Genomic DNA, 24,828 nt, shown 5'->3' with positions numbered 1-24,828 from the left:
TCTGTCATGATCTATGTGACCAAAATGGACAAAGAGCTCAACAGGACACGCCCACAGCGAGAACCTCAGTCCCTCCACATGTTACAACAATAAACAGGAAGTAACTGATGGTTCCCCGGAAGGTTCCATCAGGAGCACTGACCCGTCTGACCAGCTCGGACAGGAACCTCCGCCTGAAGCTGACCGCCGGGGGGAACGTCCTGCTCAGAGGGTGGAGACACGTCTGGCACCAGCACAGAGGACAGTGGTTAGTCCTCGGGAAGTTCCCGTTCTCCAAGGGTGTGTGTGTGTGTGTGTGTGTGTGTGTGTGTGTGTGTGTGTGTGTGTTGTTTACCTGTTTGAGAACATCAGAGATGACGTCTGATGATTTGCTGCGTTCGAGCTCTTTTTCTAGAAACTGAAAGCAGAAACGCCCGCGTGAGTCTCGCCGTCGCTATCGTGCCATTAGTGACCTGCGCGCGGACACGCGGGTTACTGAGGCCTCCGTGACGTTTATGTGTCGTCATCTTATACCGCAATGTTGACTCGCGCAGTCACAGCTAACATTCCGCTGGACAACAGAAACAAAACATCATCCGATCTTCATCCTAAGCGCGTTCCACCGAATCCGTGGCGCGAGCCCCTCTCGGAAGCTACCCGTCTGACCGTCAGACTCACCGCCCAGGGGAAGCCGGCGAGTCGGCTCGCGGCGAAGAACCCCGCCCGGAACCCGTCCAGAGCCTCCGGTTTCTGGTCCTCCTCGACGTCTGGGCTTCGTTCCGGTACCGCACGCTGCATCCTTCACGTGGGATTGTGTTGGTTTTAGTCCTACCCACAACGCACCGCGCCATTCCTCGCTAGAGCTTCTGGGTATTGTAGTCTTTCTGCAGCCCGTTTTCACTTTATCAACCTAAACAAACCAAAACTAAATCATAACTGGATCTTTTATTGGAGGAGAATCAACCGCGGAGCCGCAGCGACGCCTCCACCAACCAACACACACCAGAATGAAAACCAGCGACAGGAGTTTCAAAGTAAAAGAGTCAATTAGCTTTCGCGTCCCGCTTCTTTCTTGCTGTGTCACGGCAGCAGGAGATAAACGGACCGTTGGTCGGCGGGCGGCCGTGTCCCCGCGGCACTGACGGCCAGCAGCGCCTCGTCTGTCAAGGCACCCTTCACCGGTAAGTTCCTCCGTGTCGGTGCAGGTTTTCAGGCTTCAGTTCAGTCATGTACCAGAGGAGCGATGCACGCACCGCAGAATCCAAGTTGTTAATTAAAAATGATTCACGTGAGATACGAAAAATGCTGTAAGACGACTTTCCAGGACGTGAATGGGTTTAAAAAATACAAACGTCATCAAATAACTGCAGTCTAGTAGGAACGGTTGTTAGACAACTGGCTTGCTGTGAGGCGAAGGGCAAAAAAGCTGCACTCCAAGAATTGGTGTTTAAAAGTAATAACAACAATAATACAGTAACAATGGTAATAATACACGAAGAACTGTTATAATACAGTAATAACTAATAATACAGTTGCAACAGTAATAATACTATAAGAACTGTTAGAATACAGCATTAATAGTAATAATACAGCAATTCTAGTAATAATACAGTAAGAACAGGAATAATGCAGTACACTGCAACCGGAACCGGAACACACGCCCGGAAGTGTTCCCTTCGGGAACCTTAAACGCGCCGGACCGTCAACAACAAAGATGGCGGGGTCTGGAGCTCGACCGAGGGACGAGAGGTGAAAGCTCCCGTGGCTGTTAAAGAAGGTCAGTCACGATTCGATTTTCCATATCAAACGTCGCTGTTGTGAGACAAACCGAATCTTCCCGCCTCGGCCCCGGATTTCGGTTTAATTGGAACATTTTTATTCGATCGATAGTAGCGAGCTGGCCGTGTTTGAGCTGGGAGGCGTTCTGACCAGGGGGAAACTGCATGGATGCATCACAAACGAGTCTGTGAATGAATATCAGCCAGCTTCAGTCCTCGTCACTTGCTTACACCGGAGCTAACCTACTTTCCTGCTAGCTGGCTAACGCTGAAATCAATGCAGGACCCGCCGCGGGCGCCGCGTACTGCCGCAGCAGCAGCTACAACAACGCCACTGACTCAATAATTGAAGGGCAAAAACGAGGACGGCCGAGTACCCCCGATGCTCCAGTTTCCCTTCAAACGCAGAAAGCAGATTATTCACAGTATCACCATTTGTATTATTAATGCAATAATTGATTTTTGAATGCTGACGTGTGTTTAATGGTTCACCGCCGATGGAAAACTAGAGTGCGACTGCTTTGGGTTGTGTTGAGTCTGGTGTTGAGATGCTGATGCTGCTGTTCTCCTGTCAGCTCTTTGTTTCCACAGGAGGTTTCTGTCCAGTGGATATCAGGCCGTCACGGGCTGCTAGTCATGGTGCTCAAAGTCTTCTTCCCCCAGTGCTGTAACCGGGCAGACAGCGGGCTGCTGGTGGGCCGCTGGATCCCCGGCCACGACTCTGCTGTGGTTCTGGCAGTCATCCACTACCCGTTCATCCCCGGCCAGGTCAAGCAGTACATCCAGCAGGTTAGTGCAGCTTCATGCAGGCCTTGGTGCGCTACGCTGGTGGTGACTGGGTCACAGAACTCAGCTTGGTAGGTTTGTGTGCGGCTGACGTACAGAAAATCCCTCATATAAGTAGACATCATTTTTAAGTTAACAGCTAAAGATAAGAGGCGACTCACAAACCATCCCATAACCTCTGAGGTCATCTCCTCCTCACTAAGGCTCAGAGGCTAGCAAGTCTATCCTCCATGTTTCTCTTCCAGATGCAGGCCCAGAGCAGGGTGGAGTTGACGGTGCTTGGCTCATGGAGTTTGCCCAAAGATGGTCAGGAGGGCATGGAGAGCTTCCTCAGGGACCTCAGCACCATCTTCCCCAAGGATCGTTGGCTCCAGATCAGCCGCTTGACTGGCAAGACGGGCTTTAGCTGCCAGGTCCTGGGGCGGGATCAGGGTACGAGCTTCAGCCTCACCTTCTCTTAATGCAGAGGTTTCAGTAGTCCAGCGCCAGCAGAAATGTCATGGATCAAGTTTATGGATGTTTCGGAGGCTTGATTGACTTGGCAAGAACCAGTGTGATGACTTCATTCATGATTACAGGGTTCTCATGTCGCAGCAACAGCCCTGGACTGGGCGATGTCTGTGTGTCTTGTTCTCATATACCTGACAGCTCGAGAACTCACAGGAACTCACATGTCCAGTAGGGCTCAAGGTCGGCCTGAAAAATGTTATTGGTTAGAGGTCAAGGTCACGCGGCCTCCCACACAGAGCAGAGGCGTACAGCTGTGGTAGGAGATTCCTAGCAATGTAGTCTGACTGACAGGAAGCTGATCTGAGGAGGCCGGTTGTCTGTGGAGAATCATCAAACCCTGCAGATGTTCATCTTCCCTCGTTTCAGTGGACAAAGCAGTCGAACCTGATGTTGAAGAAGATGTAAATCTGTTGTGTTCAGATGGAGGAGCAGCTCAGCGGGAGGTGAAGACCGAGGATGAGGAGGGCGGCAGCGACGCTGCAGGTCAGGGAGAAGAGAAAGTCATCTTCATCCACTATGAGCAGAGGAAGGTGATGCTGTCACAGCTCCACCCAATCCAGAACGGCATTCCTGACCCCCTAGCTGGTCCTCCGTCTGAGCTGAGACAGGTAGGCCAGTTTGGTCCCAGGTCTTGGACCAGGAAAATAAGGGCATTAATAATAAATGCATAACGTTTACAATCATGAAGGCAGGGGAGGTCATGTATGCTCCTCTTCCTCTTGGGTCCAGGTGTTCCAGACAGTGGCGCACAGCCAGCCGCTCTTCTTCCTGGACAGGTATGATGACGGGCCCCTCAAGTCGACTCACTGGCAGTCAGAGGGTCGTGAGGCCAGCATCATTGTGGAGCTGCTCAAACAGGCGTCGGTGCCGCTCTGCCTGCTTATCAGCTGGCTGCTCGCCGTCTGGACCTGGATCTGTAGCGTCCGGTGAGGAGGCGGAGCGCTGACATCAGCATGCAGCTTTTCTGGCACCATTTGAGCAAGACTCGTCTTTTCAATCCAAAATTCCTCTCAGTCTCTTTGTGCTCTTCCAGGAGACTATCTTGGCGAAAGTTTCTGCTTTTTTTTGATGTCATATAGCTGCAATATTTTAACTTTCCCCGAAGCATCAGTTGTTGATTGTTTATTTCACCTGCAGGGTCTTCAGTCTGTACCCGCTGCGCCTGCTGTCCTCCAAACTGTCCACGTGTGTCCAGCTCAGCTACAGAACCGAACACATGAAGACGCTCAGTTCTCCTGCATCAGCTGTCAGACACACACAGTTCATGAGGTGTGTGTGTGTGTGTGTGTGTGTGTGTGTGTGTGTGTGTCACCTCTTCACTCTGAGGGTGATGTGGTGACAGGCTGAACATCCCAAGGCCTCAGAAACCAAAATGAGACACAAGACTTGTGTTCACATCTGTGAGCGTTGAGCCTTTTCTGCGCTCAGATGCTCAATTAGAGGTTTAATTTACAGCAACAATGCAGATTCACAATAAACATCAAATGTAAAAGACTGATTTTTGGGACCAGAAGAAATACTAGTGAGTAAATCATTGTATAACCGATATACCAGCCAGTATTCATGTGAGAAGATAAGATCCTTTACCGTCTAAGACGTTTCATGTCCAAAAGGACATCAGAGCACTGAAAGAATAAACCTACCACTTAGACCTGATGTGATGTCATTTCAGGCATTTATTGATTTTTTTATTAAGTATTTCCTGCACATTAGAGCAAGGACAGCCCATTTGATATCGAAGCGAAAGGTCTAAGTTTGTTCGAGCGCATGTTTTAGTGTTCATGGCATATCTACCTTCACTAGCAGTTCACCATTTGTCTCGTCAGTCCAAGCTTGAATAGCTCTCATTTTCTGCTTTTCTTTTCAGCTGCATCAGAAGGAGACAAGAGGGACAGTAAAGATTAAGTCAGCTGTGTCTCCTACAGACGCACAGAAATGGAGGCTTTGGAGGACATAGACTATTCTAGAGCGTTTTGTGGAAACCTGGGTTATAAGAGGTTGTGATGGGTTTGGCTGAGACTGCCTCTGCTACTTCGCTGCTCTCTTTGTCTCACTGTCGTTACTTCCTCTGTCTAGAAAAGCCAACATCTTTGTGTCCTTCCTGGTGGACGTGGCTCTCGGCATGTTGCTCATCTCATGGCTCTACAGAGACGACCGCATCACCATGCTGGCAAACACTCTGGTGCCTGCGGCTGATGTAAGCATGTGAATGCACTGATTTCCAAAGCTTAGACGTAGGGTGTCTGAGTTTTTACCGTTACCATGGCAGTCGATGTCCAGTTTGGGAATGCTGTCCTAACATTCAAACACCCCAGAATAATTCCCCCACCACAACTTGCTAGTCTGCCGTTTTACCTGCGTCACCTGACTTGCTTCAGGATGTCGGGTAGGAAGGCTTGAGATCACATGTCCTGGCATTTATCTGTCATGGGTCCTCTACAGCATGTGGCCCAAGAGCTGGAGGAGCTGCTGCAGTGGCTGATGGGAGCCCCTGCTGGCCTGAAGATGAACAGGGCCTTGGACCAAGTTTTGGGCCGTTTTTTCCTGTACCACATTCACCTCTGGATCAGTGAGTCACAACGCACACACACGCACACATACACATCCAAACACTACGAATGAAGGGGAGTCCCTCCTCTCCCTCCAGGCTATATCCACCTGATGTCCCCCTTCATCGAGGGGATCCTCTGGTACGGAGGCCTGTCCGCCTGTCTGGGCCTGACCTTTGCCCTCTCGCTGCTCTCGGACATGGTGGCCCTACTCACCTTCCACATCTACTGCTTCTACGTCTACGGAGCCAGGTGAGACCTTGACTCAGATTCAGCCCGCGTGTCTGGTGGCTGGGTGAAAGAAACATGTGCATACCAGCCTAAAAAAATGACTTCCTGCCATACAGGCCAGTGACATCAGAGATCTCCGCCTACTTTAGTCTGGGATGCCTGAACACCAGGTTGTTGTTTGGACAGTGGCAGGAAAGGTTTCTCCCTCACTTGCTCCATCCATCCATCATCCCTCCATGTTCTCCCTCTTCTCCTGTTCAGGGTGGTGGGGGTGGAGCCTATCCCAGCAAAATCCCCGTAAAATGATGAATCGGTTTTTAATGGCTTAATACCTTTTGCCACAAATGTGACAAAGACAGGGCGGCACGGTGGTGCAGGGGTCAGTGAGAAATCTTGTTTTGCCACTGTGGGCGTCCTGGGTAGCAGACCAGCATGAGCACAAGTGTAAAATATCGTCATCTGCTGATTTCAGCTCTCTGACTTGGAAACGAGGGAACTGGACGTTTTACCAACAGAACTTTAGGGTTCAGTCCTGCACCACTTTTTTTCCTCAGGCTCTTACAAACTGCACCAGCGCTCAGACGCTGACTGGTCCATCTGGGTGATGTTGATCCGATCCGTCATCCTGACCTGCTGACTTGACGCAGACTCATTGCTTTAATACTCTCGTGCATCATCACATTATCGCTTTTATACCTGTCAGACATATTGATCACATAATTTTGTTGAAAAACAGTTGAGATCATACATTCTCATGGCGTTCAAAGACGTACAGTACCAAAGTTTACTCTGGCAACTTGGCCCAGTGAGCCACCCTCCACACCCCGAGAGCCTCCTGACTGTCAGAGATACTGCAGATAATAAACTGCTTTTGACATCTGAAGTAACTACACCTGGGTGGAGGCTGTGATAAAGGAGTGATGTGGAAGAGGCGGAGCAGCGACTGAATTATGCATCTGCCCTACAGACAGCTCAGCTCCCGTGGAGCCTGAGTAAATATGACCCACCTTCCTTGTTGCGTATTTTTGCCAGCAGGAGCTCCTGGAAGCTGAAGCTCTCTCACAGCCTCTCAGTGAGAGAGCAGCTGGGTGTCATCATGCAGCTTTAGAAGTTAGTACACCTCAAGCTGATGGGGAGGAGAGGGATGGAGGTGGGGGAGGAGAGGAGAGAAAGGGGTGGGGCAGGGGGATAAGAGGAGAGAGATGGAGGCGTAGGAAGGAGAGAGGAACACAGGCCAGGGCGAGCGAGTAGTTGGTCCAGACAGGAAGTGATCATCCCAGCGTCTACAGCCCCAGGTGACCTGCAGGGTGAGAGCACAGACACCTCCAGGAAGAAGTTGAGGTTGATGGATGATTGACACATGAGGATGTTGTGGATAAAGATGGAGAGAACAGAGAGGAGGAGGAAGCCCAGTGCATCATGGGAGTCCCCGGTAGTCTCAGTCTATAGCAGCATAAACTAGGAGCTGGTCCAGGATCAGCCGGACCGGCCCCAACTATAAGCCTGATCAACAAGGAGGTCTTCAGTCTGCTCTTAAACCTAGAGAGGGGGTCTGGGTCCTGGACTGAAACTGGGAGACGGTTCCACAGGAGGGGAGCCTGATAGCTGAAGGCTCTGGCTCCATTCTACTGTTAGAACTCTAGGAACCAGCAGGAACCCTGCATCCTGGGAGCGTAGTGCTCTGTTGGGTTCATGAGGAACTAGGAGCTCTTCCAGATGCGATGGAGTCTGACCATAAGAGCTTTAAAAGTGAGGAGCAATCGTCCAGCCTAGAAGTCCCAGATGCATGGACTCGTTTTCACCTGGAGACAGAATGTTTCTGATCTTAGAGAAACTGCGTCGATGGAAAAAGGCGGTCCTAGAAATGTCATTGATGTGGGAACTGAAGGACAAATCCTGATCAAATAGAACTCCTAGGTTCTCAACAGTGCTGCTGGAGGCCGTAGTGATGTCATCCAGAGCAGTGACATCATCAGGTAACGTGTCTCTAAGGTGTTTGGGGCCAAGCACAAGAACTTCTGTCTCATCAGAGTTTAGCAGTAAAGAGTTAGAAGTCATCCAGGCCTTCATGTGTGTAATGCCTGCTTGTAGTGTAGTAACTGCTGGAATAATTGAGTATCGTCTGGGGAACAATGGAAGGTACGGAGTGTTTCTGAATAATTTGACCAAAGGAAGCCTATATAAAGTGAAGAGAATCGGCCCAAGCACTGAGCCTTGAGGAACACCGTGTTTAACTCCTCTACTTTTGTCGTTGTAGTTCTGTGACTGAGCATTGATCTGGTCTTCAGCTGAAGTCTTCCTGTCCGTCAGTCAATAAGAAGCAAAGACCTGAACAGATGAATGAATGCAATTTTGAGAAAAAAGTGCTTTGTATGGATTTAGCTGTTTCTCTAACTTGTATTTTTTATTCTTTTTATCCATTTAATAAAAAAAGAAATAGTTTTTCTGTTTGTCCACCCGTCTCTCCCTGGTTTGTGTGTCAGACTCTACTGTCTGAAGATCTACGGACTCTCGTCTCTCTGGAGGCTCTTCAGAGGGAAGAAGTGGAATGTTCTCCGTCAGAGGGTTGATTCCTGCTCCTACGACCTGGACCAGGTGAGACACCCGCCATCATCATCATCATCATCATCATCAGAGGTTCAGATGTTAGTCTGTGTGTTTGTTCCACCTCAGCTCTTCATCGGGACGCTTCTGTTCACCATCCTGCTCTTCCTGCTGCCGACCACGGCACTCTACTACCTGGTTTTCACTCTGGTGAGAAACGCACTCTTTGATTCAGCTCAGTTAGAGGTGTTGGTCGCCGTCACTGAGGTTGACACTTTGTTAACGACCCTTCAAGATATGGTGGCACACGATGGCGAGAATCATTTAAGCAACCAAAATGGATTCTATATTTCCACTATTGATGGAGCACTGACAGGAAGTGGTCATGTCAGGGATGAGGTAGTTTTGTAGTCCAACAGGAAGTTAGCATCTTAAGAGTGTGTATTTACCTCTGGGTGTCTCTGGGATGCAGCTGCGTCTGGTGGTGGTCCTCTTCCAGGGCGTCCTCCACCTCAGCGTGGACTTCATCAACTCCTTCCCTCTCTTCGCTGTCGGCCTTCGCATCTGTCGGCCCTACAGGCTCGCAGGTACGCCGTCACCTTTATTTATGTCCTGCTACTCATATCGGAGACACCAGGATGATGAGTTGGGACATGGACAAATTAGCAGGAAGTTAAGTGAGAGGATGAAGCACCGTCTCTGCGGTAACACCTTGTTTTTTGTTCCATCACCTGCTCGACAGAGGGTGTGAAGTTCAGGGTGCTGTGTGACGAGCCCGGGACAGCCCTCCACCTGCTGATGGAGGTACGACTTCACACGTAAAATCCAGACGTGTACAACGTTCATTTTTTGGAGCCCCATAAGTTCTGATCACTCAATAAAGTTCCTTCACTGGATGCTAGTTTCCCATTGTCATGACAGCGATGTCCGCTGAACCCCAGCAGAGAGCTGATGCTAACACAGCATGGATCAAAGTCTCAAGTCGGACTCTACAATGTCAGGAAAAATGCGGTCCACCTCGTCTGGTCTGGTTGGGCTGTTGGCCCTGGCCCAGCTTAGCCGGCCACTGAACACAAGAATGTGAAGGGTGACATGTTGGTGGTGGCTTCTCTGGTATTGGGAAGTTGAATGATGATGGTTTTGTTCTGAAGAATTTGTGGCAGAATGCAAGATTAATGCTCTTCATTATTTCATATGTATTATAATAACTGGTGCCGCACAGTGTTTCAGATCATCCATTCTCAATATGTGGTCGTCGTCTTATTCCTTACTAGTAAGGGTCGCGGGGGGTGGAGCCTATCCCAGCATCAACGGGCGAGAGGTGGGGTTCACCCTGGACAGATTCCCAATATGTAAAACTATTAAAAAAGTCCTTCATAACTGTAAAACAATCATATTGAAAAAATGCAAATCTCAATGTAGTTCATTTCGTAGAAATGATTGTTGACGACTTCTATTTTAGCTGGGAACCCAAACTGAAACAAGACCACAACTAAGAATGATAGAATGGACTGAAGGTTCCATGCGCTGTTGTCCAACTGAGTCAAACGGCTAAAACAGAATCAGTCGACCAAAACACCCAAGAAGTCTCATGAAAGCTCACCAGAAAGAAAATCAACTTTTCATTGTTTTGAACCAACAAAAAAAGGAATATTCTCACACATTTATGTCATTGGGTCAAGCTAACTGGCTACCACGCTAATTAGCCAAGAAGCTCTTTGTCATCTGTAGTTTCTGGACACTTAAAACAGATATGAGCTCAAAACGACCACGACACTCAACGCATTGACAAGCAGTCAGAACAGTGACGAAAGGGGGGCATTAAAAAGATAAATGAGGACAACTCAAACTAAAAGGGAAGGCTTAGAGAGTCTGGAAGTGGTCCAGAAGCCACTTTCTCTTGTCTGTCTCCTAAAACCGATGTGTGTGTGTGTGTCTCCTTCCTCAGATTAACCCTCTGAAGAGCAGCAGCGTGCTGCAGACGTACCGCACGCCCACCTACAGCTGCTACCCCAGAGACTCGTGGGCCGCCCTGGTCAAGAAGCTGTTTGTTGGGGAGCTGATTTACCCTTGGAGACACAAAACCACCAAGACAGACTGAGAGGTGAATGCTGGAGGTGGGGAGTGGCAGGCCAGGGGAGGGAAGGGAAGAGCTGAATGGATAAAGAGATGGAGAAGGTGAAGAGGGGGGCAGGGTGAAACCAGTATGAAGACCTCGATGGGAGGAAGGTTAGAGCTGAAGCTCCAGGAAAAACAAACGGACATTCAGCTGGAATACGACCTTGTTGCAGCTGAAAAGTCATTGAGACCCGCCGTGATGTCACGGACCACAGCAGTGAACACTCCTGAGTGAAAGCTGAATTTCAGCTCGGCAGTTTTAAGCTCTGCAATGATTTTTAAAGCTTATGATGGTGACGATGTTTGACGGTCTGTGACCAGTGAGTTGATGATGTTCTATAGATCAGACACTCGGAACCTCTGAGGCCAGTGGCCAGCGTCCCTGAATAAACGCTTCAGCTGAAACTGAGTGGTGGTGGTGAAACAATGAAAGGCTCATTTTCTTAATGAAGTTTGGATTTAATCGACTACAGAAGGTTTGGAAAAATCTCTAACCAGAGATGGGAGTTTTCGATGCAGATGTGTCTCAGTCACATCGCTTGTATGACGAAACAATTGTAAAAAAAAGTAAAAGGCCTTTTCAAAAATTCTCTTTCAGACTTGGCCTGGACGCAACGTCATTATTAGAAGGTTAATCAAACAATTCCATACAGAAATGTTAGATTTTTTCAGGAGGAAGACTAAGAGACGGAGTTCAGGTGTTTGCTTTTGTTCAACTGCAGCACGTCTTGTTGTAAGCTAACATTAGCTGCTAACGTTAGCTGCTAACATTAGCTGCTAACGTTAGCTGCTAACATTAGCTGGCTTGTCCTTGCAAGCACATTGACTTTACTTCAACTGATAGGAGAAGAGCCTTTTAGGACGAACATGCTAACAACCTATGTGGTGGCGGCACATCAATGGAGGCAGGTGAGCTGCTCCGTGATCAAACCAGCACGTCTGCACTTCAGGTTAGCAGGTGTTTATGTATTCATGTCTGACAGCACAGATCAATTCATTTTATTTTAGTGATTCAGATCTTAACATTACTATCGTTCAAATTATACAAAAGGATTTTGTCTCTTCTTTGGATGCAAAGTCTCACAATTGTTAAGAATTCAGTCAAAATGTAATTATTAGGTTTGTAGTTTCAGTTTTCATGTTTCCTTGTAGGCCTGTTGAACCAAACACGTCATCAAGACATGAAGTGAACTCTTAAATCTGATTCCAGACCTGCATTAGTCTTCCTTTGCTTCATGTGCTATGAAACTTGGCTTTGAATTCTTTTAACTGTCTTTAACTCTTCATGCTTCAACATTTGGGGAAATACACAAACCTGCTGAAGCTAAATGAGAAGATGGTCGGCACCGCTGCGTTCGAAACCACTCCCAGCATGCAGTTCACACGGACTCACTGTTGCTTCAGCTCGTCACTAAAATAGCTGTCAATTCCATGTATGACCCGAGAGCCTCGGAAGGTATTTTATATAATACAGAAGTTCACATCAAGTTATGAGCTGTCATGGTCTACAAACATGTTCGTCTATTGTCTTCTAATCATGGAGGATGAGGGCCGCCATGTCTGATGTTATAAATGCTGGACAGCCAGAGTTTGGAGCTCTGGGGCGACGTGAGAGCTTCTGAGTTTCTACTTGGATCTCCTTTTCCCCCCTCAACTTGTTAACTTGTTAAATGTTATCTTGAACGCAGCAGGGCGATGATTAGCTGAGTTTAGCTTAGCTTAGCTTAGTTTAGCATAAAGACTGGAGTCTGAGGGAAAATGCTAGCATTCCGGTGCTGCAACAATTCAACCTCCAGCGCCTCTGACCTCATTCATTAACCTATGAAATCTTGGCTTTCACTGTTAATGAACAGACAAATTAATGATGTTTTATTTAATTCTGCTGATAAAATCTTTTCTGTTGAATAAAATCGTACATATTTGCTCTACAGTTGTCTCCTGTTTTTGTTCGGAGTCATCAGATACTCACTGATGGAAAGGGTTCATTAGATTATATCCATTTAAACAAAACTTCAGACACATCTGAGAAATCAGCTGGAGAAGTTTTATGGAACCTCTGTTAGTTTAGACTTGTAGTGTCTTATTGTTTAAAGACGGATGGAAGGTTGCTTCCTGAGGGAGAGGCCGTCCTCTGACAAGGCTGCACGTGCCCCACAAAGCCAGCCTCTTCCTGTCCAACGACATCCTGGAGGTTTTCTGGATTTTTCACATTAAATCAAATTTGTTGATTTACATTTGCACTTTCGAGGCAGCGAAGCATCGACAAACAGCCTCAGGCTTGGTGGTGGAGATGATTTGTGTCCAAGCCGCTGTGGCCAGGATGGCGTGTTTGTTCTGGCCACGCTCCCGAGGGGGGAGTCACGATGGAACCAGCGAAGGTTTGGTCCTGCTGCACTGGACCAGCTGGTGGACTGCAGACAGGCACTCTTTTTACCCACAAATGCGACAGGTCACAGGGGAAGATAATAATAATAACAATAACAATAATAATGCATTTTATTTATAAGGTGCCTTTCAAGGCACTCAAGGTCGCCATACAATAAATAATAAGAGCAATACAAATTAAAACATCGTAGAATCAAAAACCAGTAAAAGGACGGAGTGGCAGCAGGACACCAAAAGAAAGGAACACTGAAAGATGGAAAGCGAGCCTCAACAGATGGGTTCTGAGGTGGGACTCGAGAGGGTGATGGGTTCTGAGGTGGGACTCGAGAGGGTGATGGGTTCTGAGGTGGGACTCGAGAGGGTGATGGGTTCTGAGGGTGATGGGTTCCGAGGGTTCCCGTTTCTGTAACATTTCTGTTTGTCATGATGGGATGTTTTTGAGCAAAAGATGGAATTTGGGCTAAGAAAAGGAATTTAAAAGGAATGCCCAAAAATTAGAGAAGTATTGAATAATTAATCACAGTGAAGTTTTGAACCCTACACAGACATTGAGCTGACACCTTTTGTTGACTCAGGCCAGAAAACATTTAATTAAGCTATAAAGTCCTAAATGACCTCAAGCCCTGAGACACAGACTTAAAGCCTTTACTTCACATCAACCAATCAAAATCACAGGCAAAATTACCCAAATACAGATGTGAGAAAATTGTTGAAAGAATGAAGAAATATTGAAAAGGTTTTCAAATTGTTTAATCTGCACATATTTTATGTATTTTGCGCGATCTTGTTTTCATTTTCTGCTCTTTGGAAATTGATTTCTCGGTACAAAAGGCCAGACATGTCGTTCCAGACATGAAAGCATTTTGTGTTTATTTTATACCGTTATTTTTGATTTTGTCAACACAATAAACTCTGACAAAGCGATTGAATCTTGTGGCCACAATATAATTTCTTCTTTCCGAGTTCTGTCCGCACCTGGTCGTTTCAAACTGAACTTGAAGCCAACCGAACACGTGATCGGTCGAAGAATCCACTCGTGTTCTGATCTCGCGATAATCTCAGCCGTGCCTTTGTTTTCTGGGACGAATTTATCACCTTTGTTGTCCTCGCCATCTGCGTGTTGTTGACGGCTGAGTTTGATTGACGTTTTAATCGGCCAAGGAGAGCCATATCAGTGGAGGGAGACTCCAATCGCGTGAGCGGGGGGCGGGGCTAAGGGCGGGAGCACGGGGAGACGGGCAGCAGCGATCTGTCAGACGGCGGCAGCATTTCAACTGAAGTCCGCGGCGATCATGGCTGGAAATAATGGAGAATTGGAACCATCCCGCACCAGGAGTCCAGAGCACAGCCACGGACACTTGGACAGGACCTGGAACCACATCCGTGTTTGATGCCGCCGCAGATATCTGGATGTAACGCGGCGAAGTTACTGGACTCGTTGTGATCCCGGACTCCAGGAGGACGGGGGCCTCCATCACACAGACGTCGCTCGGGTTGAGCTAGCCAGGTTAGCGTGTAGCAGCTGTGGAATAGCAGCATCCGCCTGAGGAGATCCGTGGCTCACCGGGACGCGTCTCTCAGCCACTCTGGCGTCTATCGTCTGCTCCGGTAACGTTAGCATCAGCCCCACAAGCTAAGCTCGCCAGCTGGCTCCGTGCTGGGCTAGTTTGCTCCCTGCTACTGGCTAGCATCCAATATGGGGACACAAAGCTCTGGTAGGTCGTCTTCCGACAAGTAAAACCAGAGACTCGCTGAACCGGTCCAGGGTTCAGGATCCTCCCGGATCCAGCTGGGGTTGCAGTGAAGCGTCGGGGTTGAAATCTCTAGGTCTCCATCAGCCTTTTTGGCTCAAGTAATATCATCGACTCCACTTCTTCTTCTTTCTTTCTTCCTGTCTTTTTAACCAAAGTGATGGCGCATGTATTTCTGTCTCCATCTTTCATAGCAGTGACCCGGGATGTTCCTCCAGTGAGACCTGGGCCGAGCTGTTGAACCCTCCGCACCAAAGTAGTGCACGTCATCCAGCTGGTTCGGATCTTGGGGCTGGTGACATCCCATCCTTGTGCCTGTGTTGAGGGAGTCTGAGCCCCTCGCTTCCACCCTCCAGCCTCCACCTCCCTGAGCTCAGATGTGAGGCAGGATGGGCAGCCAGGGCAGCCCGGTGAAGAGCTACGACTACCTGCTCAAGTTCCTCCTGGTTGGAGACAGTGACGTGGGTAAAGGAGAGATCCTGGACAGCCTGCAGGACGGCTCTGCCGAGTCCCCCTACGCCTACAGCAGTGGTGAGTCCCTCTGGCCTCAGCTGTTGTGTCACAAACATCCTGAACACGCTAGTTGTGCGTTTGGCTGTGTGGCCTGTGGAGGACAATGAGCTCTCTTCAGGTCACATGGAAGGAGCGCATGAATCTGTCGGAGCATTGCTCAGCTGACGCGGGATATCATGACTCTAATAGGTTTAGATGAATAGATGACGTTCTTGTTGCTGGTACACACTCCTAGACAACGCACCTTCCAGACTACAGGCGGGTCACGGCGCCAGTAATCCAGCTATCGGTCGTCACCTACAGGCAACAGACTTGAAACGTGCTGGAACCCAGGCGCAGCTCTTCAGAGTCTAGACATCCAGACAGATGTTTCATCTGTGAAAACAGAACCCTCATAGGAGGGGAACCTCAGAGGTAGAACAGGTGGAACCAAGAGAGGAACCTTGTCAAGGGGACCTGCACATTGACTGAAGGAACTGACTCATAATGTTGATTTGTTGATTTGTCTGTCAGGACCTGGACGTCCTCATTGAAAGTTCCTTGTCACCTGATGATGAGTCATCGAAGGGAAAAATAAACACACTTTTAGTGTGAAATGTCACCTCAAATATTTCTGTTATGGAAACAAACATCTAAGAAGCCCCTCCAGAAAGTGGTCCTGCTGCTGCTGGTCCTGCAGCTGCTGGTCCTGCAGCTGTTGGTCCTGCAGCTGCTGGTCCTGCAGCTGCTGGTCCTGCAGCTGCTGGTCCTGCAGCTGTTGGTCCTGCAGCTGCTGGTCCTGCTGCTGCTGGTCCTGCAGCTGTTGGTCCTGCAGCTGCTGGTCCTGCAGCTGCTGGTCCTGCTGCTGGTCCTGCTACTGGTCCTACTGCTGGTCCTGCTTCTGGTCCTGCTGCTGGTCCTGCAGCTGCTGGTCCTGCTGCTGGTCCTGCTGCTGTTGGTCCTGCAGCTGCTGGTCCTGCTGCTGGTCCTGCAGCTGTTGGTCCTGCAGCTGCTGGTCCTGCAGCTGCTGGTCCTGCAGCTGCTGGTCCTGCAGCTGCTGGTCCTGCAGCTGTTGGTCCTGCAGCTGCTGGTCCTGCTACTGGTCCTACTGCTGGTCCTGCTGCTGCTGGTCCTGCTGCTGGTCCTGCTGCTGGTCCTGCTGCTGCTGGTCCTGCTTCTGGTCCTGCTGTTGCTGGTCCTGCTGCTGCTGGTCCTGCTTCTGGTCCTGCTGCTGGTCCTGCTGCTGCTGGTCCACAGCAGCATCTCACAGTGTCTCAGATGGTGTTATTTGATTGTTTTGAGTTTGGGCCTTAGGGAGGTGGTGCCGGTGCCTCTCAAGTTCTGATTGACTTAAATGAACTGCCAATCAGAGTGTGTTCAGTCACAAATGGTGTCCACTGCTGAGTCAACACGCTGATGGAAAGGTCAAATAGCCAGAGTGCGTGGGACCCATGGAAGAAACAAGGGGTGGCGACTGCTCAGCGTCTTGGACGGGCTGAGCTCACTGTGGTTGACGGCTCAGGTGACCATCAGGACACTGACTTGAGGAGTTTAGTGTTTGGGGGCTGTGTCCAGCAAAATGCTTTTTCCCAGCTTGAAGCATCTGAGAGCTCTTTGGAGACTTTGGTTGCTAGGATACGGAATCTCAGCAAAAGAATCTTTACCAGCATAAGGAAGAATACTTCCTCTGCACAAGATGGAAGCGTGGGGACGACCTGCCGGTCCGTGTGAATCTGACCGGTCCATGGCAGTAAGGACTGAACACAGAGCCCTCAGAGTCTCCTCACGCCGCGGTTGAAGAACACGACACACATTGCAAACAATTCCAAAGATCTGTAGGCTTCCAGAAAAACTGGCTTTGTGACAAAAATCTAAACTTCAAAGACAGATTCTTATGTGAAAATGCTCGTCCACACTGTAAAAGATCGGAAGAAGAAGTTCCTCGTTGATGCTTCTGTAAGCATGGAGGGCTGAGTGGAGCTCAGCCAGGATCTCAGCTCTGCTCTGCATCCCTCTGACTGAGAGGTTGGTGGGGAGGAAGTGAAAAAGTTCAAGACGGAAGAACACATTTAGTTAGGATGCGAGTCCACAGGCTCTGACTGGCTCTGATTAAAAAAAAAATGTGAGCACAGATACTCAACTCACAATGATGAAAACCAGAAAGTAGAAACTCCCCTCCATCAGCAGCTGCTGGGAAGGTCTGGGGAACTTCCTGGAGGCGGTTCTTCACACTCCAGCCTGCTGACGGAGAAGTGAACGCAACAAGGTGGCAGGTGGTCTGTTTGTAACAGGGAAGCGACAAACTGAACCGTTACCATGGTGACTGTCACTTGAGGAGCCAGCTGACAGACCAACACTCTGAGTTTCCATGAAGTTTTTAAGCTAAAATCTTTTCTGCAGTTTGTAAACGTGTTTGAATGATTGAGCCCCACTTCTCTGTCCAGGTATCGACTATAAGACCACCACCATTCTTCTGGATGGCCGCAGGGTGAAGCTGGAGCTCTGGTAAGAACCACGTTACTGGAGCTGGCATTTATTAGCACCATCTTTAGCTTAGCGCTCTGAGGTCAAGTCAGGAAAAGCGGGTGCTGCTGTTTGTGCAGGCTCACCATTTTAATGGGAATTGATTTTTTGAAGTGGGTTAGGAAGGGCTGGGTTCACTGGGACTGGAAGATTGTGGGACAGGAAGCTCTGCCGGTAATCCTACCTCGCCACGTGTCGTCCAATATTCTTGCATCAGTGGGGATTCATGTAGTCGTCAGTCAGGACTCAGCCAGGGCCTGTCAGGTGGAAGTGGGCCGAGGAATTCCCTTCTTCAGGGGAGAACCAAGACCTCCTCGTCCCTGTGGAGAGGGTCCTCTTTACTTCTGCTGCATCAGTTCTTCCTCCACCATCACACAGCCTCTCTCTCTTTCTCTCCCGGGAGTTATTCGTCCAAGAAAGAAAACCTTTCAAACAAGTCTGGATGAAGTAAACCTGGAATCCTTCCACATCTGAACACATGCACCTTCTTGCTGCCTGAAAAACTCGAGACAGCTGCAAATGTGGATTCATTCGCCGCTGAAAAAAGTCCCAAAGAATGCTTTTCTTCCTTCCTTTTCTCAACAAAAGAGGAGAGAAGATTCGTCGGCTCTCCATCCAAATGTGCTGCAAGTATAAGCAGCTTCTGAGACATTCAGCACAAGAAAATTGTTTCCTTTCACCGCTGCGTTAAATATCAGGTGTTTGTTGACGGAGATTAGCAGGTAGCACGATTCAACTGTCAACCACCGCAGAAGAAGAGGGTGCAGTGAGATGGCCTAGTTAAGGAGGAACTGTGGCTCTGACTGTCAGCAGAGCTCACAAGATCCAGACTCAGGTGCAACCTGGAGCCTTGAAGAGTGCAGGCTCACCATCCATCAGGTAACTCAGCTGACTATTCCAGCCTCACAAGCAGAAAAGACCTGAACAGTTGAGCGCCGAACATGTGACGAAATGGCTCCAAAGGAGGAAGGAAAGCGAGCAGAGCGCTGAGCAGACGTTCTTCCTGGATCCTTGGAGGACTACAAGGATCAAAGCACGGTCGGGACCTCCCGGCCGAGGAAGAAGAGCGACAGGAGATCATCAGCTGATGGCACAAATCCCACATCAAAGGGATGGCAGGTGATAATCACCACCAGAACTGCTCGCTCGCTCCGGGGGGGCTGCTGATGTGGCCTCCGCCTGTCACTTTCCCTGTAAGCCCCAAGGGGAGGGGCCTTGTGGGTTCAGATGGGGTGGGTGTGGCCTGTAGACATTTCCAGGTGTTTAGAACATTTCTGTCTTGTCTTCAGGGACACGTCAGGACAGGGGAGGTTCTGCACCATCTTTCGCTCGTACTCCCGCGGTGCTCAGGTGAGGGCCTTGCTGAAGGTTCATGAACAAGTCTTGACAAACCTGTGGCTCCGCCCACTTTGAATTTCCAGCCACTTTCTGTTCATTTTGTGTGATGTGTCTCTCATCAGGGCATCTTGCTGGTGTATGACATCACCAATCGCTGGTCGTTTGACGGCATCGACAGGTGGATCAGAGAGATCGATGAGGTGAGTCAGGAGGATGGGTGGATGCATGGGTGGACGGAGGAAAAGATGAAGGTCTCCCCTGGTGGCCCAGGAGTTGGAATGACCTGAGTTGGGTCGTGTGAGAGGCTCCGCCTTCTCTCGGCTCGGAGCAGGTGGCAGCAGCAGGACCAGGCTGACAGTCATGGGACTCCTGTCACCCTGCAGGTTCCGATTGTGATGCAGGTTCCGATCGTGATGCTGGTTCTGACCGTGATGCTGGTTCTGACCGTGATGCTGGTTCTGACCATCCAGCTGCCCACTTGCCTCTGCCAAGGGTTTTCACCCCCTTTGTTCGTCATCCTGGCCCAGTTTCACCAAACGTGGTGAAGGACTGGAAGACGAGCCGAAACAGAACTCATTGGGTTTGGAGGCAGATCTGTTTGTCTTGGCAGAACTCTGGTTTGGGGGTAGAACCCTCTGGTTCTTCACTGATTTCTTTGTTATCTGCAAATGATTTGAAACTTGAACGATTAGTTTCCAAAATGGAGATTCAAGACCAGAACTGTTATGACTTTCAGATACGTTTTTTTAAGAATTTTCCCTCAAAAAAAGTATGTTGGTCTTCAAGAGGCCACAAGTGCAAGAAACCCAGTGAGCGAAGGGTCTTAAAGGAAGCCCCTGGTGACCCGGTTCCTCGAGTGTGGAGTGTCTGAGTCGGGACAAAGGGTCAGAGTTCCCATCATGTCCTTCCCGCTGATGAGGAGGATGTCCACTCCCAGTGTGTGTCTGATGACGACTTTGACTTTTGGGAGGGATTTTATTGGTGCCTTTGGGCCGGTGACTGGTTCTGGAGGTTCAGGTTAGAACTAGGGTTAGGTTCAGTTTAAGGTTAGTTAGCTGTGATGGTTGGAATAACCAGCTCGGTCCTCAGGAGGATAGCAGTCCTGGCATGTGTGTGTGTCAGTTAGTTTCCTGCTCGGTTTCCTGACCTGCTGACCAGGGACGTAGAGACCACGCCCCTTGAGCTGACAGATGTGTCAGTAGCTCACCTGGTGACATTTAGCAGTTTAGATGGAAATAATGACAGAAAACAGCAGGACCCTTCAGATGAATGATGAACCGCAATACGTTTAAAAAGTGTGTGAAGTTTAAACTTAAAACGTAGAAAAATCATGAGGTGGATGAGATGAACCCTAAACCCTAAAGGTCAAGCGCTTCCAGTCCTTTGCTCAATCAAACTTGACGGACTTTAATCAGAACGATGCTAACGGGTGGTCTGGTTGGGATCCTGGCGGTGAGGCAGAGGGTGGAGGCCTCCCGCCGCCGGCGTGTTTCGTCCGTCTGTCACCGCGGCTGAAGGTGGGAGAGCTGTGAGCGGCTCCCAGCGTGGCAGCGCTCCTGTTTGATTCTAGTTTAAAAAAAACAAGAGATGCTTCTGAACGTTTATTCCTCCCCAGGAGAAATTCTCTTTTTCTTTTTTAAGTTTCAAGCTGTTGTTTGTGTGTCGTCCTCAGCACGCTCCGGGCGTGCCACGGATCCTCGTAGGAAACCGGCTGCATCTGGCCTTCAAACGGCAAGTTCCCACCGAGCAGGCGCGAGCGTACGCCGAGAAGAACGGCATGACCTTCTTTGAAGTGAGTCCGCTGTGCAACTTCAACGTCATCGAGTCTTTCACGGAGCTGTCGCGCATCGTCCTGATGAGACACGGAATGGAGAAGTTCTGGAGGCCCAACCGAGGTGGGTGGATGGGGAGTAACATGGGCGGCGCCGACTCATCAAGGGGTCACGTTTCTGTCCATCTTCACATTTGGCCTGACGTCAGTCAGAGTCGTTACTAAGATGTTAACAGGAGCCTGGAGTACAATGAGACAGGAACAGCCAATCAGGAGAAGAATCAACCTTCTTATTGCTGAGAGATTGTGTGGAGCAGCCAGGTGATGTTGAAGAGGTGTGTTAAAGGACACGCCCAGTTTTAGGGAAAGTCTCTTCTTGTCCATCCTCCCCAGACACAGAGGAGAAGACAGAGACTCTTCTCTAAGGGGCAGGGCCCAGGCTAGTTAGCTTAGCTCAGTGGCTGGTAATGGGTGGGAAGTGTTAGCATCAGCTCGCTCAGGTCCAGGCTAGTTAGCGTAGCCCAATGGCTGGTAGTGGGTGGGAAGTGTTAGCATCAGCTAGCTCAGGTCCAGGCTAGTTAGCGTAGCCCAATGGCTGGTAGTGGGTGGGAAGTGTTCGCATCAGCTAGCTCAGGTCCAGGCTAGTTAGCTTAGCCCAATGGCTGGTAGTGGGTGGGAAGTGTTAGCATCAGTTCCAGTGGAGCTTTGGAGGTGTTGCGTCAAATCACTGCGCCCAGTCAGGAAAGTAGTTCCGGCTACGTGTCTGATTCTACCACTACAACGTCTCCTCATGCTAAACTGGTATTCATCACCAAGGTTACACACAACCCTCCTGATATTAATGCAGGCAGAGACGGAGCTACGCTAACACTTCCCACCCACTACCAGTCATTGTGCTAAGCTAACTAGCCTGGGCCTCAGCTCCCTCTCCATTGGCATTCTCCTTTAAATATGCAACTCTGTCTCCTTCCCAGTCTTCAGCCTCCAGGATCTTTGCTGCAGAGCCATCGTGTCGTGCACGCCGGTCCACCTCATTGATAAGCTCCCTCTGCCTGTCGCCATCAAGTCTCACCTCAAGTCCTTCTCCATGGCCAACGGCATGAATGCCGTCATGATGCATGGACGCTCCTACTCGCTAGCCAACCCTGCTGGCAGCTCCAAAGGCAACAGCTTGAAGAGATCGAAGTCCATCCGCCCCCCACAGAGCCCCCCCCAGAACTGCACCCGAAACAACTGTAAAATCTCCTAATGCGATTCCCTGGAGTGCTGATGAATGATTGACAGCAGGGGGGTGGATGTGCATGATAATGTCAGCTGGCGTGAGAGAGACAATCCTGGACCCTGAAGGGCTGAGCTCCTCCTTCCCTCATGTCAAGAGTTAAAGTTCCCTCCAGGTGGACGGAGCTTGAATGGTCTCAGGCATCAGACAGTGTCTCACTACTGCCCCCATGAGACCGGATTGTCAACAACATATACAGGAGCCGTTGAACTACTTCATACTGCACGCCGCTCATCACCACCTCCCCCCCCCCCACACACACACACACACACACTCGTTAGCTTTGGTGATGAACTGTTGCTCCCATTAGCCTTCAGTCTGCCTGAAGTCGAGAAGAACTCTTGTCACCCCCTAACATCCAGAACCAGGTCCAGACTTGGGTTTTAATGGACCTACAGTACAAGCATCCAACATGACGAGTTAACATGCTGCACATGACGGGCCCGCAAGCCAACCACAGCTCCGCACATGAAATTAGTGGAATCCAAATGGTCATTATACCGCCATCGACTGAAAAACAGCATCCCCTGATACGTGTTGCCATAGAAACCATTCAAAGTTATAATTAGAAATCATCCATTTTCAGTTCCTCTGATTTCAACTTTGTGTGTCATGATTTCTCCTCTTGACCAGAATGAATTCAGTGGCTAGATTTGAAGGAGCCCCTCCCGTGCAGAGCTCCGCCCACACTGGAGTGAACGCGCTGATGGCGTGACTGAGGTGAAAACACAGTTCTGTCAGGGAGAGCAACGCCCAGCGGCTGCTGCTGATCCTCGTAGCTGATGAGAATCAAACCTTCGTTACTTCTGTCTGTTTAGAGGTTCTGCTCCTCCCACGCTGATGCCGGTCCGGCGCGCTGAGCCTGCCGGTGCCGGTGAGACCTCCTCCCTGACGCAGTTTTGGGTTTGTGAATGTGAACCCAAGGTTCTGGTTGGGAGTTTTTCATCAAGTGGCTGAGTCAGTGGTCGCCCCTTAGCCTGTGGATGGAGACGCGAGTGTCGCCTGCCACGTGCAGCAGAATCCTGGTCTTATGAGCCAAACCAACTCATTGATCAGAATATGTATTGATTATTCGCTCATTAGCTGACCTTTTGAACGGACACCATGGAACCAGTCCTACCGTGGTTCTACGCACTTGCTCAGCACGCTGTTCAGAATCTGGCCAACGCGTGTCTCTGTGTGGAGTTGGGACACTGCTGGTCCCACTTTAGGATGTGAGGAGACCTGAGTGTCAACAGGAGGCACAACTGGATCCAGGATCCAGGATCCAGGATCCAGGATCCAGTTGTGCAGGTAAAGAAATGTTGCAGGACTGCACCCCCCCAGCAACCCTTCCTGACATCTCATCTGATGTCCTGCGAGGGTTCCATAGTTTACTGCAGGGGGGCAGCAGGGGCTTGTTTGGGACTATTTTCTGTGGTGGATGAGTCTGTGTGTGTGTGTGTGTGGGGGGGGGGGGGGCTGAGTCAAGGGGCAGTTTCTGTGTTGACGCTGATGGAGGAAGCAACCCAGACTCCAGCTGCTCGTCTTCTGAAGTTCTCTTCCTGCCATCCCAGGATTCATAGCAGCCCTCGTACAGTGGGCATCAGAGGGTCTGTCATTGCGCCACCGCTCCTTCATCCTTCACTCATCCCCTGTTCCCTGGAACCACCCCAGTTCAGGATCTGGTCTCAGACCTTAGATCAGATCTCTTGTCGTCTGTCGTCCCCAGTGCTCAGCACTAGGAAACCCGGTGGGAGGGGAAACGGAAGTGCGGCCCTGCTCGTCTCCTCTGGGTGATTAAACGTTACGCGGCGTCTGAGGTCGTTCCCCAGCAGGTGGCCAGCTCATAATCTCAGTTCAAGTTAAGGGTTGAGAGGAACTTGATATTAATATCAGATTAAGATTTGGACTTCAGCTGATTTCTTTGATCCCGGTTGTTTCCCGACGTGTGAATGGAGCTGAGCGGCGAAGGGACGTGACTCCGACTGTCTGAACGTCCACAAACACACGGAGACGTGGAGCGTCAGATTGTTTGATCCTCAGCAGCTTTTTATCGCTAAACATTTTGACTTTTGAAAGAATTGATCAAAAGAGATTCAAATATCCAGCGCTTGGCAGGACAGAGGACGGTCCTCAACACAAGTGAAGTTTTTCTCTCCCTTGAATGATTTGTGTCCCCTCACATGAAAAGATCAATCAGAGGAGTCCTTTGGGGGTCCCAAGCCCAGGTTGGACACCCTCAAGTGTTTACTTTGATGAATGGCGTTGATGGAATCGGTTCATTCAGCAGAAGGAACATCCAGGTGCCGTCACTCAGACCCCCACGAACCCAGAGACGCTGTCGCCAGGCGGAGTCACGAGAGAAAACACGCCGTCTGCGTTCAGTTCTTAGTCTTCCCTCAATTTTTCTACTGACATGTTGTGGTGTCCATGGACACCAGGAACTGGCCACACCCTCTGACGTCACAAGTGGGCGTGACAAGAACTAGGACAGACCTGTAAACTACTTGTTTGGCTACTGTGTGTGTGTGTATGTGTGTGTGAGTGTGTGAGAGAGAGAGAGAGAGAGAGATTTTCTCTTTAAATTATTGATTGTACAGTTTATTGCAGCTGTTTGAAGAAACTTTTTCACAATAAAAGTATTGAATGTTCCAGTTAAGATGGCGGCTGGTTGCTTTATGTCAGCAGAACTTCTGCCACCTGGTGGACAGGTGAGACACTACGTCACACCTCCCATCTGGGGGAATAAAATCTGAGGACTCTCAGGTCTTGACACATCCCCGTTCCCACGCGTCCGTGGCTGAAACGAGCC

At 49.6% G+C, this 24,828-nt stretch overlaps 2 protein-coding genes across 8 annotated transcripts; both read left to right on the top strand.

Moving 5' to 3' along the window:
• The first annotated feature begins 26 nt into the window (after positions 1 to 26).
• Positions 27 to 10,900, top strand: pigq (phosphatidylinositol glycan anchor biosynthesis, class Q). Of its 4 annotated transcripts, none has more exons than XM_086185230.1 (14): positions 27 to 247; positions 2,333 to 2,546; positions 2,789 to 2,975; positions 3,474 to 3,661; positions 3,783 to 3,979; positions 4,191 to 4,322; positions 5,130 to 5,250; positions 5,496 to 5,622; positions 5,701 to 5,854; positions 8,317 to 8,428; positions 8,507 to 8,587; positions 8,850 to 8,964; positions 9,120 to 9,181; positions 10,326 to 10,900. In XM_086185230.1, the coding sequence occupies exons 1-14, from the start codon at positions 108 to 110 to the stop codon at positions 10,476 to 10,478; spliced, it is 1,983 nt and encodes a 660-aa protein (XP_086041356.1). In that variant the 5' UTR covers positions 27 to 107; the 3' UTR covers positions 10,479 to 10,900. The 4 variants fall into 4 exon arrangements, with proteins under 4 accessions (XP_086041356.1, XP_086041359.1, XP_086041358.1 ...); XM_086185233.1 differs by having other exon boundaries at positions 144 to 279; XM_086185232.1 differs by lacking the exon at positions 27 to 247 and adding an exon at positions 335 to 1,160.
• A 3,212-nt stretch (positions 10,901 to 14,112) lies between these two features.
• LOC147244517 (ras-related protein Rab-40C) lies at positions 14,113 to 24,708 on the top strand. 4 transcript variants are annotated; one of them, XM_086184473.1, is made up of 7 exons: positions 14,113 to 14,387; positions 14,826 to 15,162; positions 17,568 to 17,628; positions 18,936 to 18,996; positions 19,107 to 19,184; positions 20,657 to 20,879; positions 21,730 to 24,708. In XM_086184473.1, exons 2-7 carry the CDS (start codon positions 15,021 to 15,023, stop codon positions 22,002 to 22,004), a joined length of 840 nt encoding a protein of 279 aa, XP_086040599.1. In that variant the 5' UTR covers positions 14,113 to 14,387; positions 14,826 to 15,020; the 3' UTR covers positions 22,005 to 24,708. The 4 variants fall into 4 exon arrangements, with proteins under 4 accessions (XP_086040599.1, XP_086040598.1, XP_086040597.1 ...); XM_086184472.1 differs by having other exon boundaries at positions 14,113 to 14,707; XM_086184471.1 differs by having other exon boundaries at positions 14,113 to 14,732; positions 14,829 to 15,162.
• The last annotated feature ends 120 nt before the right edge of the window (positions 24,709 to 24,828 follow it).

The sequence above is a fragment of the Aulostomus chinensis genome, chromosome 18, assembly GCF_037954235.1.
Source record: "Aulostomus chinensis isolate RoL2024-O1b breed Wild chromosome 18, RoL_Achi_v1.0, whole genome shotgun sequence".
Classification (NCBI taxonomy): domain Eukaryota; kingdom Metazoa; phylum Chordata; class Actinopteri; order Syngnathiformes; family Aulostomidae; genus Aulostomus; species Aulostomus chinensis.
Note: the sequence above shows the minus strand (reverse complement) of the source record. Positions and strands in the feature narration are given on the sequence as shown.